The sequence below is a fragment of the Eptatretus burgeri genome, chromosome 9, assembly GCF_056783735.1.
Source record: "Eptatretus burgeri isolate ZD-2024b chromosome 9, Ebu_testis_v1, whole genome shotgun sequence".
Classification (NCBI taxonomy): domain Eukaryota; kingdom Metazoa; phylum Chordata; class Myxini; order Myxiniformes; family Myxinidae; genus Eptatretus; species Eptatretus burgeri.
In genome coordinates this window covers 34530354-34550438 of record NC_140969.1, presented here as the reverse complement: position 1 = coordinate 34550438, position 20085 = coordinate 34530354, and the positions used below count along the sequence as shown (strand labels likewise).

At 41.3% G+C, this 20085-nt stretch overlaps 1 protein-coding gene across 2 annotated transcripts in view; it reads left to right on the top strand.

The window, feature by feature from the left end:
* The window catches only part of LOC147019876 (filamin-C-like), a 281783-nt gene that overhangs the window by 41444 nt on the left and 220254 nt on the right, over positions 1 to 20085 (top strand). For both annotated transcript variants that reach the window (XM_085894677.1, XM_085894676.1), the window contains exons 3-7: positions 9982 to 10230; positions 13012 to 13109; positions 13844 to 13991; positions 18908 to 19026; positions 19363 to 19440. In XM_085894677.1, coding sequence (XP_085750803.1) covers positions 9982 to 10230; positions 13012 to 13109; positions 13844 to 13991; positions 18908 to 19026; positions 19363 to 19440 — 692 coding nt within the window. The remainder of the gene's footprint in view (positions 1 to 9981; positions 10231 to 13011; positions 13110 to 13843; positions 13992 to 18907; positions 19027 to 19362; positions 19441 to 20085) is intronic.

Below are 20085 nucleotides of genomic sequence, written 5' to 3'. Positions count from 1 at the left end.
AATAACTGACCTTTGGGACATCTGTATGTTTGAATGCATATTGTTTCCAGATCCGTAACAATATATACATACGTATGTAGAACACTACCTCTGATAAGAATGGACATTTTTGAGGGTCATTTAGGGATAAAATGGTCCACAAAATTTTTTTAATGACGTCATCAGTCACGTGATTCAGCTGCCATATATATATATATATATATATATATATATATATATATATATATATATATATATATATATATATATATATATATTTTGTAAAACTTCAAAAATCTTCTCTGAAATGGCATAACTGGTCATCACTGCTAGCAGTTCTAATTATGTCTTATTAATTACGTAACACACCAGTATACAAACGCCACACAAAACAAGTCCTGGCAAGGGTCTGCAAACCTTGATTGCTCTTTTTCTTGTTTACAAAGTATTTGAGGAAAAGGAGGACAGAACAATCAGTAAATAACGGTTTAGATCTGGCAGTAAACAGACACAACTGGGGATGATGGGGCATGCAATCTTATGTACAAAAGAGATAAGGCCTAACCCCAACTATTGTGCTAAATATAGGACTCGCATGAGCTGATTGTGTTGTGCAGGTCGCCACAAGATGATGTGGCACAGAGCGAGGAATGGCGAAGAGGAGCAATTTCAGTGAGGTAGGTGGCCAAGCAGACAGAAGGATTAGAGAGATGTTGCTCCCTTGAAGGCCCAGCTCCAACTGCCATGTGCAGTGAGCCACATCCCTCAAACTCTGGGATCACCTTCATGCACCAGGAGTACCTCTCATTGGCAGCCCACTGCTTGTGGGCAGTGCCATCTTCCAGGACATCCCACCCTGTGATGCGGCTGCAATAAAGTCTTTCGCCCCTCTCCAGGGCTCTACAGCTGATTTTGCCACCATGGCTTGCAGTTCGTCAGCCAAACAAACATTCCATGATCATGTTCTTTGGAAGGTGCTTTGCACTTTTCCTTGTGCCTTTGATGTTTGTGCCCACATGTCTTCACCTGGCCTCACTTTAAAGCAGGAGGTTTTACATGATACAATCTTACTCGATACTGCTCTGATTGACGCTCACTGCCTCCACAAGGCTTGATTCTTAACAAGATGACTTAATGCTGACAAATATTCTGTACAAGAGAAATCTCACCTTCCTGATCACACAGTCAATGCTAAAGTCTTAATGCAATATATCTACGGATACCCCTCCTTCCATGGAACAATATAATATACTCCATGTACAAGAAAACAAAATTATTTTTAAAGAAGGTAAACGGAGGGATTAAATCTCAAAAAATAACGACCAAACATGGTGAGAATGACACCACATTACGATGCCACAATACGACACCACAATCCACGTATGGATTATCATCACGACATCTTTTCACATTTTGCTTTTGTTGTGGGATTGTGATGGAACAATATCGAAAGATATTGTGATGCTAAACAAGAAGAGGATGGTGGTGTCGTATTGTGGCATCGTAATGTGGTAATTTTTCATTCTTCTTCTTCTTCTCCTCCTTCTCCTCCTTCTCCTCCTTCTCCTCCTTCTCCTCCTTCTCCTTCATCCATCACAATCCCACAACAAAAGTAAAATTTCAAAAGATGTCGTGATGGTAATCCATAAGAGGATTGTGGTGTCGTGTTGTGGCATCATAATGTAGTGTCATTCCGACCTTGTTTGGTAGTTTTTTTTGAGATTTAATTCCTCTATTTTTACATTTTTATTTTTATTTTCTTTGTTTCTACAAATTTTGAAATAAAATGTTTCGTGTTTTATATATTTTGTTATTTTGGTATGGATTAAATCCATCGATGTTATTAAATTGTTTTAATACTTGTTACCTTCGCATTCTGCGAAAGGTTATGTTTTGGTCGGCGTGTATTTATTTATTTATTTATTTACTTATTTATTTGTAATCTTGTGATTCGTATAACTCAAAAAGTATTAAACCGAATTGCATGAAATTTGGTGGGATGATTGGTTATTAGCCAGGAAGCATTCGATTAGATTTTGGGATCGTTCGGGTCAAAGGTCAAGGTCAAGGTCACTAAAAGGTCAAAATCGTCTTTTTACGATAACACGGTCAATTTTTATTCAATTTGCATGCAACTAATGCCAAAATGTTCAGAATTCAACGCCTCATCTTGTTATATGCAATATGACACAATGACGCCCATACTCTTGTTACCGGTTAGGGGTCAAAGGTCAGGGGGGTCACGACCTTGAAAAATATGCGGTTTTTGTCATAACGCGGTCAATTCTTGTCCGCTTTACATGAACCCAGCACCAAAATGTTCAGAATTTAATGCCCAATCTTGTGACACAATGACGTCATAACACATGTCACCGGTTGGGGTAAAATGTCGGGGGGGGGGGTCACGCCCTTGAAAAATATGCGGTTTTCGGCATAACTCAGTCAATTCTTATTCAATTTGCATGAAACCAACATCAAACGAGAATACCTTCTCTTGTTGAAACGTTGTATTCACCGAGCTTGCGAGTGAAGACTCGCCAAAACGACGTGAGTTGATTGTTGTTTAGTCCGTAGCCCCCGAAAGTCGGGGGGGGGGTCATGACATTATAGATATGTGGTTTGTGTCATAAGACCATTCATATGAAACCAGTTCCCCACACTCATACCAAGAACAAAAAAAGTAGTGGCGGCGAAGGTATGCGCTCTATGAGTGCCCGTTCTAGTTTCAGTTGATTTGGGGTGATGGTTTTGATATGTATTGCTCTTGGAATGGTTTTGTTCATCGTACTCCCCCCCCCTCCCACAATGCTGGCCTGGTTTGGTTGAGTCCACATTTACATTCGATTACTTTTCCTAATAAAATGATCAATGTTTTATGTATTTTTTTTAAATTTTGGGTTGCATGCGGTAGCCCAGAGACAAAGTAACTTCCTCGCGTTGGAATCACCATCATGGCTTCAGCAGTTATTGCGGTAGGTCGGGCTACAGTTTTACATTGTTTTGAGAGGGGAATAAGAGGAAGAAGAAGTACAAATTCATCTTTTAGCGATCTCTCGTTTTGGTACTTTAACGATGTATTCTGGCATCTTTTTAAGTCTTGGTAGTTCAGAAAACACTCGAGAATAAAAGGTATGGCTTTTAATCGCTTATGATTTCACTCAGCAGTTTATAAGCCAATCATTGTGCACACATTTGAATGGGCAGCCATTTTTTCCCCCATATCATTCCTCTATGTGGAGTACTACCATCCTCCATGATATACAATACTGTGTATGAAATGCATAAATGTCTGACAGAATGGTGGAAAGGTAGTGCAATTCCCTTCGAGCTGTCCAGTCTGAGTTTGATTCCAAACCCAGTGATGAAGTATTGGATTGATGCTTCAAGGCTGGGCATTGAATCACAAAGTGCACCGTCAGATGGACATGAAGCTGGGTTTCTCATCTGCTAGCATTTGTTGGCAAACAATAATTATCCCACAGCGTCTTACATGAAGAATAGGTGAATTATCAATGACACCCTGGCCAAATTCCAAATTCCTGCCGTAACTTGCAAAGGGCATTGCATCAACGGCACGGCCATGTCCTGAGCCATTGATGCTACCCCGCAACCTCATGCTGCATATGAAAAAAGAAGACTGGCATCCTGAATAGACTTCAATTTCCTGCCACCTTGGTGCACCCTGAAATGTATACTCTCATTTCAGTAACAACAGCAAAGCCACCGTTGCTACAGTACAAATCTGAGCTGTCTGATTTTTCCTGATGTGCAGCCAGGTCCTTTTGTTTATGGAAACACGGGAAAGAGGGCGAGGAGGTCCTTTCCTGGCATTGTACTTGAGATGAGGCTTTATGGATGATGTCAAGTGCTACAAATCTTGGCATGTGGTTTTGTACTTTAACGGCCTCCGAGAGACCATCATTTGAGCAACTTGTTAAACAGATTTATTGGAGATAAGGACAAAGCATGCAATAAGTCGCATGCACAACAAATACTGTGATGTTCATGAGTAAAACAAAAACTGATGAAGACAATAGTTCAGACAAAGCACTTTTATCAACTCATACTACATACATAAAGCACAATTCATCGTAACTAGGTGAAGTCAGAAAAACATGGTAATGTTTTTGCGACTTTGACGACATAATGTCCTTGATTAAAAATAAAACAAATCATGTTTAATCAGTCTATTAAGCATTTCAGATTCTGCTGGAGTCTTTCCTGTTGAAGGGAACAAAATGATATTTGATGCTTTGTAGTGGAGGATGTTTCAATGGCGTGGTAGTAATACTTGTGACATTCACAATTGCAGCTTTGATTGTGATACATTTGATATACAGATGTAAAATTGATGCACTTTTCACGACAGGACGATTATAGATGCACAATGCAAAACAGGGCAAGAGATGCACTTTGCACAACAGAATGCATGCAGGTTGCGCAGCAGGACAGTGGATGCAGTTTGCGCAGCAGGACAATGGATGCGGGTTGTGCAGCAGGACAATGGATGCGGGTTGCGCAGCAGGACAATGGATGCGGGTTGCGCAGCAGGACAATGGACGCAGGTCACGCAGCAGGACAATGGATGCAGGTCGTGCAGCAGGACAATGAATGCAGGTTGCGCAACAGGACAATGAATGCAGGTCGCGCGGCAGGACAATGGATTCAGGTCGCACAGCAGGACAATGGATTCAGGTCGCACAGCAGGACAATGGATGCAGGTCATGCAGCAGGACAATGGATGCACGTTTCGCAGAAGGACAATGGATGCTCGTCATGCAGCAGACCGATAGAGATGCATGTTGCGCAGCAGGACAATAGACGTCGCATGTCGCGCAGCAGGACGATAAACATGCACGTTGCGCAGCAGGACGATAGACGTGAATATTGTGCAGCAGTACGATAGACGTGCACGTCGTGCAGCAGGAGGATAGAGGTGCACGTTGTGCAACAGGACAATAGACGTGCACGTCGTGCAGCAGGAGGATAGAGGTGCACGTTGTGCAACAGGACAATAGATGTGCACGTCGTGCAGCAGGATGATAGACGTGCACATTGCACAACAAGGCAAGAGTTTGGTTTATCCAAATTGAGGTTTTTTCAAGCTAGTAAGAAACAAACGTACTTATCTTTCTGACAAGTTGAAAATTCACAGTTTGCCTGAAATGGTGAAGAGAAATCTATGACTTTTCGAAACATAGCAGTGTGGGTGGCCTGCCTTGAGCAGTTTCCACATGCTGCAACACTGTCCAAAGCATATTTGACACAATGAGCTCACATTACTGTTATTTGTGCAAGAAATGTTGCATGCCAGATGCACCATGAGCATGTCGATTTTCTTCAATCTTTAATGGATAACATTGTCTATTATTGTGTCATAAAGCACACATTAAAATGTGTATGAGGCACGGATTAAATTGGAGCATCGGTTAAAGACGGAGGGATGAGGGATTCATTCCTACATGTGATGGATGATCTGCTGATAAAGCTGATTTTGGTATTCAATTCCCCCCCCCCCCCACCCCGATGTTTCTTCCTTTATTTCATGAAATTTAATTTTATTATACTGGATACAAACTCGAGGCTCATGGAAGACTCATTTGTTGAAGTCGTCTTTCGAATGATTTGTCAATCCAATTCAATGAAAATGATGTCACTGATGAGAGGATGGGTAATCCAAATGAGACATCCTGCTGCACTTTCATTCCTGGTCCCGTTAATGTCGTGTCTGTCATACAGTCTACAAGTTGGCCAAAAAGCTCTGACATTAAAGCTGTTTTTGGCTTGTTGATGCAGCATGAATGTGGAAACATATGTCCAATCTTTTTGTTTTGCTCTTTGGTCCGAAGAAGGGGTGATGCCTGAAACATCAGCTTCTCCTTGCTTCCCACGGCAGTCAGCATACCTCAATCAACATCCTATTGATTGTCTCCGTATTCCACCTGTCCTCTGATGCAGGCCGACACGAGAATTGATGAGCACGACTGGGTCCTCATCTTTCCCGAATGAAGACCTCCTCAGATCCTGTCTTTCTTTTCGATGATGATGGATGTTTGATAAAGATTGTTCATGGAAAGCCTTCATGAACAACACTACAGGGTGGCCACAATGTCTCGACACCCGTTGTAAAAATTGTGACCTTGCCTTTTATCATATTGGCTGACAGCACTGAAGGCTTCTCCAACTTTATTCCACATACATTTTCAGTCCTATTTTACTTTATTACACATTTTACAGCACATGACGCAAGCCTTAAGTATCCAGGGGATCCGTTTGTGCTTCATCATTGTCATTGCGGAGAACACTTTTGCGCCGTGTTCTGCAGGACATTTTCCGGAGCATTTTGTCTGATGACTCTTGAGCAAACATTGGACGATTACGGGTGCAATCTTATGTCGACCTTCATGTGTTTTTTACATCGTCTAACGCGGTATTCCAAGCTTTGCGGATTGTTTAGGGTTGACTTTTTTGGTGACCTGGCAACAGATTCTTCGACCATTTCACACTGCCGACCTTTGGTTGATGGCGTTCCAGTTCTTGGCATGTTTTTTTATGTTGCTTGTTGGAATGAGTTTATGCTTCCAATGTAGAAGTATCTTCTTATTGGGAGCTTTTTGGCGGAATCTTTGCTGGACGTTGACACGCACCTCTTCCATTGTTTTCCCTCTTTGTGGATGTTAATGAACCCAGACACTGACAACAATCAGTTGTTCAATGGTGTAACATGCCTGGTGTTGGCTTAATGGTAAGGGTGGCGGGCTTGGAATCCTCGGGTCCTGAGTTCAACCTCCTGCACCCGTTGAATTAATACCAGGTGGGGTTGACTCAGCCTGTCATCCTTCCGAGTTTGGCAAAATGAGTACCAGCTTGTTGGAATGATTGAGCCATTCGAGTTTCCTGCATCAGAGTGGTGACCCGTCCAGGATTGTGCCCCAATAGCTCAGGAGACTGCTTTGGCAGCACCGACGCTCTGTACAGAGTATGGTCCCAATGGATGGATGGTGTAATTGTATCACCCATGGCTATGTTCACTCAATCTGAAGGAAATGGAAAAGGAAATGAATGAACACTCTGCACACACAGACAATGCCACAATTTTACAAGGGGTGACAAGACATTATGGCTCCCCGAAACATGTCGATGTTGTGAAGAATGCTACACTTGATGGTTGTGCCGTGCGTGATGTTATTATTTCAGAATTGTACAATAAAACTTGTTTCGATTGATAGAAAAGCATGTGGAGAGAATGTTTTTGCAAACTAACAAATAAAGTTTGGAAACGAGCAAGTTTGGATGAGAATAATAACATGCAATCCTGTGCTGAAATTACAAGTTGTAATCACTGGAAAAGAGCTCTACAAGGTGTAAATCAGAGAAACTCCTAAAAAAAAAGTGAATTGAGCAACAGTTTTGAAAGTGTGAAATAAACTCGGGATTTACGGTCCAGAGTTTTATTAGTCACTCTTCAGACATGTCTTGGCAAAACCCCAGCTATTGAGGAAAGAAACACCATCAGGAAATGTGACTTGCAACATGTAATGCGACAATCATCTTCACCTGAACTGAGCAATGTCAGATATTCAAATGTCAATCGCCTCTCCCAAATAATTGGTGTACATGTTTGTTCACAACCCATGACAATACCCTCTTTAAATTGATTACCCTCGTGGTCTGATGAAATCCGTTTAGGAATGCCTCTGGGTATCGTATAACAACAAATGGGTTGGCTTACACCATCAGGATAGTTCAAGGAGAGATGATTCAGACTGCCCTTGCTTCCCAGTATAACGTTCATCATAGTGACATTTATAGTTACCTGCAAAAGTATTCACCCCCCTATCAATAATGCTACATTTAGATGACTTATGAATGATGTAGAAACAGTTTTTCCAAATGAACTTTTTTTATTGATAACTGGAGAGATCAAACTAAACACTGTAATAGTTGAAGGAGGTTACATGTTAACTATACTTGTAAAAAACATGTACAAATCAAAATTCACTGGTTGTAAAAGTATTCAGCTTCTTTGGTCTGTACTTGGTGGAAGTACCTTTTACAGCAATGACTGCTACGAGTCTTTTTGGGTAGGTCTCTAACAGCTTTGCACAGTGAGATGGTGAAATGTTTGCTCATTCTTAACGTGAAAATTGCTCTAGTTCTGCCAAGTTTGATGGGGATCATCGATGGACTGCAATCTTCAAGTCTCACCATAAATATTCAATTGGGTTCAAGTCAGGACTTTGACTGGGACACTCAAGAACATTTATTTTCTTCTTTTTCAGCCACTTCAGTGTGGGTTTAACTTTGTGCGTTGGATCATTGTCCTGCTGAAATGTGAATCTCTTACCCAGTTTCACATTCATGGCTGACTCAACCAGGTTTTCATCAATGATTCTCCTATGCTTTCCACCATCCATTCTAACAAGCTTGCCAGTCCCTACTGATGAAAGCCAGCCCCGTAACATGCTGCTGCCACCACCATGTTTGACAGTCGAGATGGTGTTGACTGGGTGATGTGCAGTGTTAGGCTTGCACCAGAAATAACGCTTTGAATTTTGATCAAAAAGTCACATTTTTGTCTCGTCTGACCACAAACCTTTCTCCACGTGCCTGCAGTATCATTAAGATGCTTTTTTCATGAACTCCATATGACTTTTGGATGCTTGTTTTTCAGTAATGGCTTCTTTCTTGCTGCCTGCCCATAGAGGCCAGCTTTGTGAAGGAAAAGGGTATTGTTGATTGATGAACACTGACCCTCATCTCAGACGTAGATCCTTGTAGATCTTTCAAAATCATTGTTGGATTTCCAGCGACATCCTGAACTAGTTTCTTGCTTACCCGGCTGCTGAGTTTGGATGCGTGACGTGATATGGGTGGAGTCTGGGTGGTATGATACGTCTTCTACATCTTAATGATGATTTCACAATCGCTCAAAGGGATAATGAGTGACTGAAATCTTATAACCCTCTCCTAAATGTTGCTTCTCCACCAGTTTATGTCTGCCTTCTTTGGAAAGCTCCATGGTTTTCATGTTTGCCAAGTGAGTTGCACCTTAAAACTCCGATAAATGAGGGAACTGCAAAAGTTAAACCACTGATGATGTACAGTTGAACCCTATTATAGTTATTTTGCAACTTTTCAAACAAATATTTTACTCCTGAAGTGATTTAGGGTAAATAAGGCAAAGGGTATAAATACTTATGTAACTGAGAATCATCTGATTTTTGCTGTTAATCTAACTTGGTCACATTTTATCGACATTTTTTAGCTTTTTCACTTTGCAGAACTTTATGAAGACTCTTTATATGAAGTTTTGATTTGACAGCATCATGAAATAAGCTCATGTGGCATCAAAATGTGAAAATTTTGGAGGGGGTGAATAATTTTGCAGGCCAATGTATCAAGCACTGCTAAGTACCTTGGAATGGACAGTTCACTGAGAGACCTTGTTCAGATCACTGAAGGGTTACAACACCTCGTGGTCGTCGTCTCAACACCCTCACCAGAGGGAATTCCTTTTGCACAACATAATCTCTCCTGAATGACCTGCAAAGATCAACAACCATTGAAATTTGACCCAGCAAGTCCAGAACAGGCTTTATGTGAATGTTATGAGGTCATGATGACCATTACTTCCCATCTATCAAACACTACACCATCAATAGCAGTGCATGCGGTGGGCAAGACAACACAACCGGAGGGTAAAGCATGGGTACATCGATGCGTCGAGATCCTGCTTCGATCAGAAATTTACTTGAACTGCTTTTTGCAATTTATATAGACATGTTTGGTTATGGTTGTGTGGTTGCACGGACATCTCTGAAACCACTGATTGTTGTCCTGATTTGTTGGTTAATTCCAACAATGATATCTTATGAATTCGATCAGCATTGTTGGTACTGTTTCTGTCAGGTTGTTGTTTATGACCAGAGGACTCAAATGTTTCCTTGTTGATGGTGACTCTTTCAATAACAGATGCATTTCTCTCTCCGAATTTCACAGACAGCAAAGCTATCATGGACGGGAACCTGAAGTTAATCCTGGGTCTGGTGTGGACACTCATCCTGCATTACTCCATCTCCATGCCGGTGTGGGAGGGTGAGCGTGATGTCGAGGTCGGAAAACAGACTCCCAAACAAAGGCTTCTCGGTTGGATCCAGAACAAGCTCCCTGGCCTACCGGTTAACAACTTCCACCGTGACTGGCAGGATGGGCGAGCCCTCGGTGCTCTGGTGGATAGTTGCGCTCCTGGTACTACACTTTACTCCGAAATAACAATGCAAAGCTATGCTTTTTGTTCATTTCACACGAAAAGCACGACTGTTGTCTTACTCAGTCGTGTATTGATGTTAACATTGTCTTCAGGAAGTGAATCTGTTGTCTGTAATTGTTGCTTAATTGCAACGATGATGTCATACTTTTGAGAATTCAATCAGTGTTGTTAGTATTGTTTGTCTCTCTTATTTCATGATAACTCAGTTCTTGTTCTTGCTTTTTGTTTGTTTCTGACAAAGTCAATGTACCTCGAGCACATGCCCCATGCGAATGCTTTGTTCGTTGGTGATTGAAATGTGAAATGTTTGCAACTCTTGTCTGCTTCATCAAACGTTTCCTTGGGTGACCAGTGACAATGGCATCGCAAAAAATCAAAGCATCAAAGCCAGGTTTCAAAACTTACGGATCTGTCACTGCAGAGAGTTAAAGAAGCAATCATACACCTTGGAATTTAGTGAACAGCTGTCGTCGTTTGAGCCCATTTTGATGTTTTACTCATTTATTTTGTTTGTGAAGTCTCTGAAAAGCTTTGTTGTTTGTGTGTTTACAATGCGGTGGAACAGTTTGTTGCTCTTGAAAATGATGATTTGCCAGTAGCCCAGTGAATGGAACTATCAACAAACACATTTTGCTTTGTGCTTCCGGAGTTGTGCAAGCCTGTGTGTAGAGAGGCCTAATCTCTCAGAGCAATCTTAATTGTCGAACATGATTGTGTAGAGCACAGCAATCTCAAAATAGTTTGAGCTTGGTATTGAGTTTTCAACCATAGGGCGAAACTGATATATAGCATGATATCTCAAAAAGTTGTGAACAGATTTGGATGAAACTTGGTGGGTAGATTGGATGTGTGACGAGGAAGAAGGGATTTGATTTTGGTGAAGATCTGGATCCGACTACTGGAATTAAAAAAAAGTGACCACCACTGAGAGATATGGCCAAAAATGATATATAGCATGATATCTCAAAATGTTGTGAACGGATTCGGACGAAACTTGGTGGGCGGGTTCAGTGTGTCACAAGGACAAATTGATTCGATTTTGGTGAAGATCCAAATCCGAATATGGAAACCAGAATTATTTAATTTTTAAAGTGATTCTTCACCATTGATAGGGCCAAAAACAATATAGTGCTGTATAGCATGATATTTCAAAAATGTATTGGGCCCGATATGTTCTTGTGGATCAGGCATTACGTGGTGGAGGTATGTGCTCCACCGAGTGCCCTTCGAGTTTTATGTGTATTCGGGTGTATATAACCAAATGTGTAGTCTTGGAATGTGGGATCACCCGATATTCCTCAGACCACAGCTGATGTTGACTGCAGTGTTCAACATGGAACTGATTTGTACCATTCAATTTGTTCCCATGGTGGATACTTGATGATTAACGAATTCCTGGAATCATTTATCGTCGTCGGAGATGCTTCTTTTCTCCTCACCATTCATGAACCAAGAAGTGGAATGGTATCCCAAATTCCAGATAATCTAGAATCCCTGTCATTCTGTTTCAATTCAGCATTCAGTCTGTTTTCAAGAATCAAGATCATGTTTATCGACTATGGGAATTTTTTCAGGGTATACAATAGGCATCAAATGTGTTGGGGAAGAAAGCTTTGTTATAAGTGATTCGCAAAGTCGAGACGACGAAGGCAAATGTTCAGCTGATGGCAAAACTACAATTCTGAAGGTCACTTCCATGTCAAATATTGTTCAATACGTCAGAGACATTGATTTAAAAAAAAAAAAATTTATGTGATCATTACATCATTTGTTTCATTATATACAATGTCTGATTTTCATTCAATTGGATATTTATGATGGGACAGTAATTAAAGTAATTGTTGAGTTTTCAGCAAAAGTTTTTTTCATGAGAGTATCGTACTTCTTTTCAAGTGTATGAAAGAATTTTTGCCTCTTTTTAGAATAGTTTAAAGAATTTATGATAAAAACAAACACCCAGAAAAAATGTTCCCCTTGCTCTACTCATCGACATTATATTTCTCAGTGCAATGTAAATTTTTGCGCCCCACCCCCCACTCCCCAACCTCAAATCATGGATCCGTGCCTGGCTTCTGCATAATTATACACATACATGCAGGGCGTTCCAGAGACACAACAGCCCATTTTGTTCCTAATTACTGACCATGTTTACTCATCACTGGCCATGTTTAGAATATCATAGGTCCTCAGCTACCAGGAACTTCTGATGGAGATAAATAAAGCAGTGAAAGGTAAACAGAGCATCCAATGGTGATTCCTGCAGCAAATGGCAGATAAAGTAGCCTGCTGCACATTTTGACCTCTGTCATGCTGATTGATTGAAGATGTCTGGCAGGATGCAGCAGAAGTAGGATACTTGCCTTTGAGCTTTCCACTCTGGCTTTGATACACGACACAAATGTAAACTGTCAGACTGGTGCTTCACAGGCAGAGTGATGAGTGTAATGATCCTCAGATGAATGTCAATCTGGAGACCCTTTAACTAGCATTATCCGGCAGGCGTTAAAGATCGCATCGCGGTCTTTCACAAGGTGTTGGTGATTGTCACTGGAACCTTGAACAATTTTACATTTCTGCTTCAATGGCCGGGGACACGGCTTCATCAACACAGCTGCATCTCAGTAACAATGCAACCAGAGGGTCAAACTTGTAAATTGATCCCAGTCCAATATGCATTTGCTTACAGAAATTCAAGACGAGAAAGAAAAATTTATTGATCTTGTATACACCTCCTTTTTTTTTTTTCTTCTCATCATTAGGTCTATGCCCAGACTGGGAAAGCTGGGACGTGAGTCGCCCGGTGGAGAACGCCCGAGAAGCCATGCAGCAGGCTGATGAGTGGATGGGCGTGGCTCAGGTACAAACTTGGATGTGATGCAAGTTTAACTTTGGAAAAACAGATCTAACTGCTCCTGCGATGAACACCGAATGCTGTATTTACTGGCTCCATTGCCTTTCTCTTTTTTTTGTCCAACACTAACACCTATATTACAGTTAGTATCACTTTTTTTTTTTTTAAACTGCCGAGTACTAATCCCGTTTAGTGTTCCCATTTGAGGTCTTACCTATCATGTTTGGATTACTGGTTCACATTCCCTACACTGTATTGAATTGTCCACTGTCTCCTGGTGTCCTTGTCCTACGTATCAATTGCTCCATGAGCCTTACATAACTGGAAAAATGGATGATTGGATACAGTATGAGGGATTTGAAGCTGGAATCCCAACATCATGATCTAAGTATTCTGATGGGAACAGCATTCCAGAATTTTTTTTGTTACATTGATATAAGGCTCAAGGAGGAGCTTGTATATGTCACCTTCTGCAGAAAAAAGACATCAGGAGACATCACTGCACATTTGCATGAATTTGCAATGACCAGAGGAAACAATGGACAGACATTTCTGGTATATGAGATTTGAATCTATGTTCCTTATATCATGAGCCAGGTTCTCAGATGGGAACACGATCAGGGAACCCCGTTTGTACCAATCCCCCCTCCATGCAATATAAAGAGCATAGCAGACATAAAGATGACTATGCAAGTCACATTATGGCTTTTCCTCTTTTACTCTCTGTCCTATCCTAACAGGTGATTGCACCTGAAGAGATTGTGCACCCTGACGTGGATGAACATTCAATCATGACTTACCTGTCACAATTCCCCAAAGCGAAGCTCAAACCCGGAGCACCCCTTCGACCAAAGCTTGACCCCAAGATGGCACGCGCATATGGACCAGGTCTTGAAACTCATTTTATTTCTCATGAGTCACTCTTACTTTATCAGATATTTCTCACAAAAGAAATTGAAAAATCTAAAATATTTACTGCCCTTATGATCAAGTTCATGTAAAAAGAAAAAAATTATGTGCCCCCCAGAATATAAAAGCCCTTATGGTGATTAACAGCTGAGGGATGTAGGTCTGCATATATAAATATATATCAGCGAGCAGCTTTGCTTGTCTATCCATCACGATGTTTTCTTGGATATTCTGATGCAGGGTAAGATGGCATCTGATTGGGGGTAACACGATCTGCAATTGAGCAGGATCGTGCAATCATGATGCTGGTTCATTCCGATGATTAGCAACAAGTGGTGGCCCTGGTGGCCGTCATACTGTTGTTTTTCTGCTGTTGTCACATTGCCTTAAACAGCCCTCTTTCCTGGAGATGATTTATCGTGCTACATTTAAACTGAACTAGCGCGTGACTGTACGTGCAAAACAAAAAAAAACTTTCAAAGCGCATGCCAGAAACAACAACTACACAGGCCGTTCCTTCGCTCTCGCGTGCCCCGTACGTGCGTGGCCGTACGTGCACAAAAAACAAAAAATAACAAACCGCGTGCCAGAAACAAACACACAGGCCATTCCTTCATTCTTGCATGGCCGTACGTGCGTGGCCATACGTGCAAAGAAAAAAAAAAACAAAAAAACGCGTGCCAGAAACAACAACCACACAGGCTGTTCCTTCGCTCAAAAAAAACTTTCAAACTGCGTGCCAGAAACAACAACCATGCAGGACGTTCCTTCACTCTCGCGTAGCCGTACGTGCGTGGCTGTACATGCAAAAAAAAAAATTCTTTCAAACCGCTTGCCAGAAACAACAACTACACAGTCCGCTCCTTCGGTCTTGTAAACGACGACTGGATTGGGGCATTGTGTTTATCTATAAATGCGCATAAGAAATCGAGAAATTATTACAATACAGTAAGTCATCACTATCCGGAAGTCCGTACGTTGTAACCCGTAATGGGGAACGTGCTCGAACTTGGCCATAACTTGGGAACCACTTGTCCGATTAATTTCAAACCTTTTGAAAGGCAAACAAACAGAGATTGCTGGAATTATAGATAGATAGAAGATAGATACTGCAGGTGCAAAACGCCAAGCAACGTGTCCTGTCATTGGTAACTAAGGCGCCCTTTCCCCATCGGCCACGCCTACGCAGCAACGTGTCCTGTCATTGGTTTGGTAAATAAATGGCCATAACTTAGGAACCACTTGTCCGATTAATATCAATCCTTGAAACAGCACATACTCAGGTCCCCAGCAATATACCTGGCAAGTTTCAATTAGATCGGACCAGTGGTTGTCGAGAAACAGCGGTCACACACACACACACACACACACACACACACACACACACACACACACACACACACACACACACACACACACACACACACACTGCTGCAATTATAGATAGATATCCATTGTGTTATCCTTCCCTCATGATGGACGTCTCCGTAAATCTATGTTTGGAGCTTTGAGATCGTTGCAGAGCCCATGAGCCTCCCTTGCTGAGAAGGAGGCGATGTTGATGTATGAGTCACATGACACATTACCTTTGAGGCCAGCTTGGAAATGTGGCTTTCCCAGGAAATATCATGGCAGATAGTGAAACCCAGAAGCTTGAATGAAAGGACTTCTTCCAGAGGGAGAGCCCAGCCATTTTCTAGTTAGTGTTTTTGTTTTTGAACAATTCCACATGATTTATATTTTCAAACATTTTCTTTTTACCTCCGCCACCGAAGGTGAAGGAGGTTATGTTTTCACCCCTTCCTGTTTGTTTGTAACTTGCAAAATCGAAGTTTTTTCAAGTATATTGGTCGATTTTGTTATTCTGCATGTTTGTCTGTCTGTTTATCGTCTGCAGGTCACAATTCCAGACAGATCGTCATGAAACTTTACCGATCTGTAGAGGTAGTCTCAACTCAGAAGCCTATTGATTTTGACATCAAAGGTCAAAGGTCATCTTGAGGTCAAATTTCTAAAATCATTTTTCATCGAATTGATTTGAAAGTTTAACAGGATTTGCATAGTCCATCACTGACTTGGGAAAGCAACTATTCTTGAGGTCCAAAGGTCAACTCAAGGTCAAATTTCTAAAATCATCAAATTTCATTTGAAAAATTGTCAATTTTCATCTGATTAACCTGGAAATTAAACAGCAATTGCAGAGTGCATTACTGAATTTGAAAAACAACTATTTTTGAGGTCAAAAGGTCAACTCAAGGGCAAATTTCTAAAATCATCAAAATTTATCTGAAAAATTGTCAATTTTCATCTGATTAACCTGAAAATTAAACAGCAATTGCAGAGTGCATTACTGAATTTGAAAACCAACTATTTTTGAGGTCAAAAGGTCAAAGGTCAACTCAAGGGCAAATTTCTAAAATCATCAAATTTCATTTGAAAAATTGTCAATTTTCATCTGATTAACCTGGAAATTAAACAGCAATTGCAGAGTGCATTACTGAATTTGAAAGCCAACTATTTTTTGAGGTCAAAAGGTCAAAGGTCAACCCAAGGGCAAACTTCTAAAATCATCAATTCCAATCTGAAAAATAATCAATTTCCATCCGATTGACCTGAGCTTTGATTAAGATTGTCAATTTTAATCTTAATAAAATGGACAATTTGATGTATCCGGGGCAACCTTTGGAGGGGGGGGGGGTGGGGGTGAATTCTGCAAATGTCGTGCTCTGCACGATGTCTTTTTCTTGTTTGTTTGTCAATTGCCTACAGGTCACAATTCTAAACCAATCATGATGAAACTTTCCCAAGTTGCAGTCTCAACTGAGAAGCCTATTGATTTTGAGGTCAAAGGTCATCTTGAGGTCAAATTTCTAAAATCCTCAATTTTCATCTGATTGACTTGAAATTTGAAGAGGATTTATATTTCAGATCACTGAATTCAAACAGCCAATTATTTTTGAGGTCAACATCGACCAAAGGTGAACAATTTAGATGACATTTATCATCCTCAATTTTCATCCGATTGACCTGAAATTTGAAGAGGATTTATATTTCTGGTTACTGAATTCAACCAGCAATTATTTTGGAGGTCAGCTTCGGCCAAATTTATAAAATTGTCAATTTTCATCTCATTGACTTGGGATTTGAAGAGGAGTTGCATATGTGGTCATTGAATTCAACCACCAATTATTTTTTTAGGTCAAATTTGTTTTGTGGATTTTGCAAGTATCGTGCTTTGCATGACATCTTTCTTGTTTCTTTGTCTGTCTGTCTGTTTGTGTGTGGGATATCTCAAAAAGTTGTGGATGGATCTGGATGAAATTTTGTGGACGGGTTCGGTGTGTGCAACGACGAAATGTTTAGATTTTGGTGAAGATCCACGTCTGGATTTGGCTACTGGAATTATTAAAGTGATTCTTCACCATTGAGAGATTGGGCCAAAAACGATATATCGCACGATATCTCAAAAAGTTTTGGACGGATTCGGACAAAACTTGGTGGACTCGTTGGGTGTGAGATACAGAAGAATTGATTCAATTTTGGTGAAGATCCGCAAGCATATGATAGGCTCGCCATTTTTACCAGCATATGTTACCTTTTCCATGCTTCAACTGAAAGAAAGCGCACATCTGGGAAATTGGAGTTGCTGAGCTTGGAGCACAAACTCTCATGATAGACAAAGATCTGTAGCATAGGGTCAGAGATTTAGATTAGAGCTGCATGGAGAGCTCTCGACGCATCATTTTCCACATCTTCATAGAACAGAGAGATTTTAACGAGAAGGGACAAGAAAGGGGATGGTAAAGGCAGGAATTTGAAATTTTGAGCTCAGATGTCTTCCTCCTATTTTGTTTTTGTCGCACATGGCTGCAACTTTGCATCTTTTTTTTGCTGGGGGTGCAGCTATGCCTCTGATGCAGTGCCCCCTTGGACATTAGAGCAGATATTGGCAATTTGTTTACAGTGCTGGGGATAGCTTTAGACCTGTCAACCCATTTTTAGGCGAAACTCGACATCAAAGCTTTCAAACCTGTATTCTAGTTTTTGAACCATCTTTCTTTTTATGGATGTCACATCATCGCAGTCAGGCAAAATCACAATTGAACTTTCGTTCAAATCGGCACAGAAATTCAGAAAATAGGATTTTCCACCACTTCATGGAGAATTTTCAGAGAACCCCCAAGATCATCGTACCCGTGTTTGCAGTGACTAATTATGACAGCACTACTGTTGTACTAGTAAAGTAACTACACGAGATGAAACAATGTAAGTGCATTTCATCTGTGAGAAAATGGCTGATTGAGCTGAATCAAGGATGGAAAACTTTTTGCTTGATCGATTACTTTTTTCCACTGTCATTCTTTTTTTTTTTTTTGCTCGTATCTTTTTCGTTTCCTTGTATGTTTTTCTTTTAACCAGCAAAAAATACCTGTAGAATACCTTACATATGAGCAGGTTGCCATCAATGAGCTTGTCTATTCTTCATGACGAACAACGTAACATCTTTAACGTCCACCAACCAATATGCTGGCAGATGGGATGCCCAGCTTAACATCCTGAAGATAGACGGCACACGCATTGACGCATCGCCCTGCGTGGCAACTATCATGAGGGTGACAGTTTTAGCTGGGACCAAGATTCAAACCCAGGATAGATAGCTCAGAGGCGAGTGCCCCTACCTCCTGGGCTATCCTACCAGCCTTAACCCAGACATGACAATTCAATGAAGAGCGAACATTGAGCTCTCCTGCTTATTTCACCACAATAGCAATGACTGTCCCAGTTACAGTTTTACTCATAGTTACAGCCATCAATGTTGGTGTTTTCTGTTTGTGCCCCTATAACATTTGCAAGGTTTCTGTCTCTCTCTGTACTTGTTTATCACCCAATCTCAGGCATAGAGCCGGTGGGAAACCTCGTGAGCTGTCCTTCCAGATTTGTGGTGGAGACAATGGATGCCGGACTTGGACAAGTCCTGGTGTATGTGGAGGATCCAGATGGTCATGTGGAGGAGGTGTGTGAAGCAGGGACAGCTGTTTACATATTCTTGAAAAATCCTCACAAATTAAGTTGTAAAAGCATACATATTTTTGGCAGGACACGCCACATCGGGTGCTGCACATGCCACACACACACACACACACACACACACACACACACACACACACACACACACACACACACACACACACACACACACACACACACACACACACACACACACACACACACACACACACACACACACACCTATGAGGAAACTATACCTACATCGAGTGGTGTTATTTCCTTAAACTTGCTGTTTGATTTTGCTTGAACTCTTCCTGTCATCACTTCACCACACATGCAGGCAAAAGTTGGAGCGAACAAAGACAGCAAGAAGACCTTCTCAGTGGTGTTTGTTCCCAGGGTGACCGGGACCCACAAGGTGACACGGAACCGAGCTGTGCTCTTTTATCAAGTTGCATTTCAAGACGAATAAAACAGAGAGGGGTTCAAGTCGGCTTTCCTACTTCAAAACGATGAGATATTTGTATTGCTAACCGGGTGTAGTGGCGTGTGCCTGTAATCCGGCTCCTCAGAGGCTTGGGTTTGAGGATCGCTTGAGGACGGGAGCTCTGCACTGGGCCGCGCTATGAGAGGTGTAGAGCAGCCCTGAATCATGGCGAAACCCAATCCTTATCCCTGTGCCATAAGAGGCGACCAGGGTTGCGTCAGGAAGGGCATCCGGCGTAAAACCTGTGTCAAATCAGTCTGCGGATCATACGGATGATATCCGCTGTGGCGACCCCTAACGGGAGCAGCCGAAAGACGAACAACAACATATTTGTATTGTTAACTTTGCTTTGTAAATATTTCTGCAAGTTGAATCTTTCTTTGAATGGTCAACCCCGCATCTCACGAAGCAACAGGCATTTGCACGTAGGTTTCCTGCAACAGAATTCATTGAAACAATTTTAAGGATGGTTTTGCAAAGGATCATCGACTGTGCTTTCATCATTAATAATCATATCAAGCAATCAGTGATGAATCTTATAATGTGATTTGAGATGATTTTATATTTATTCCTCAC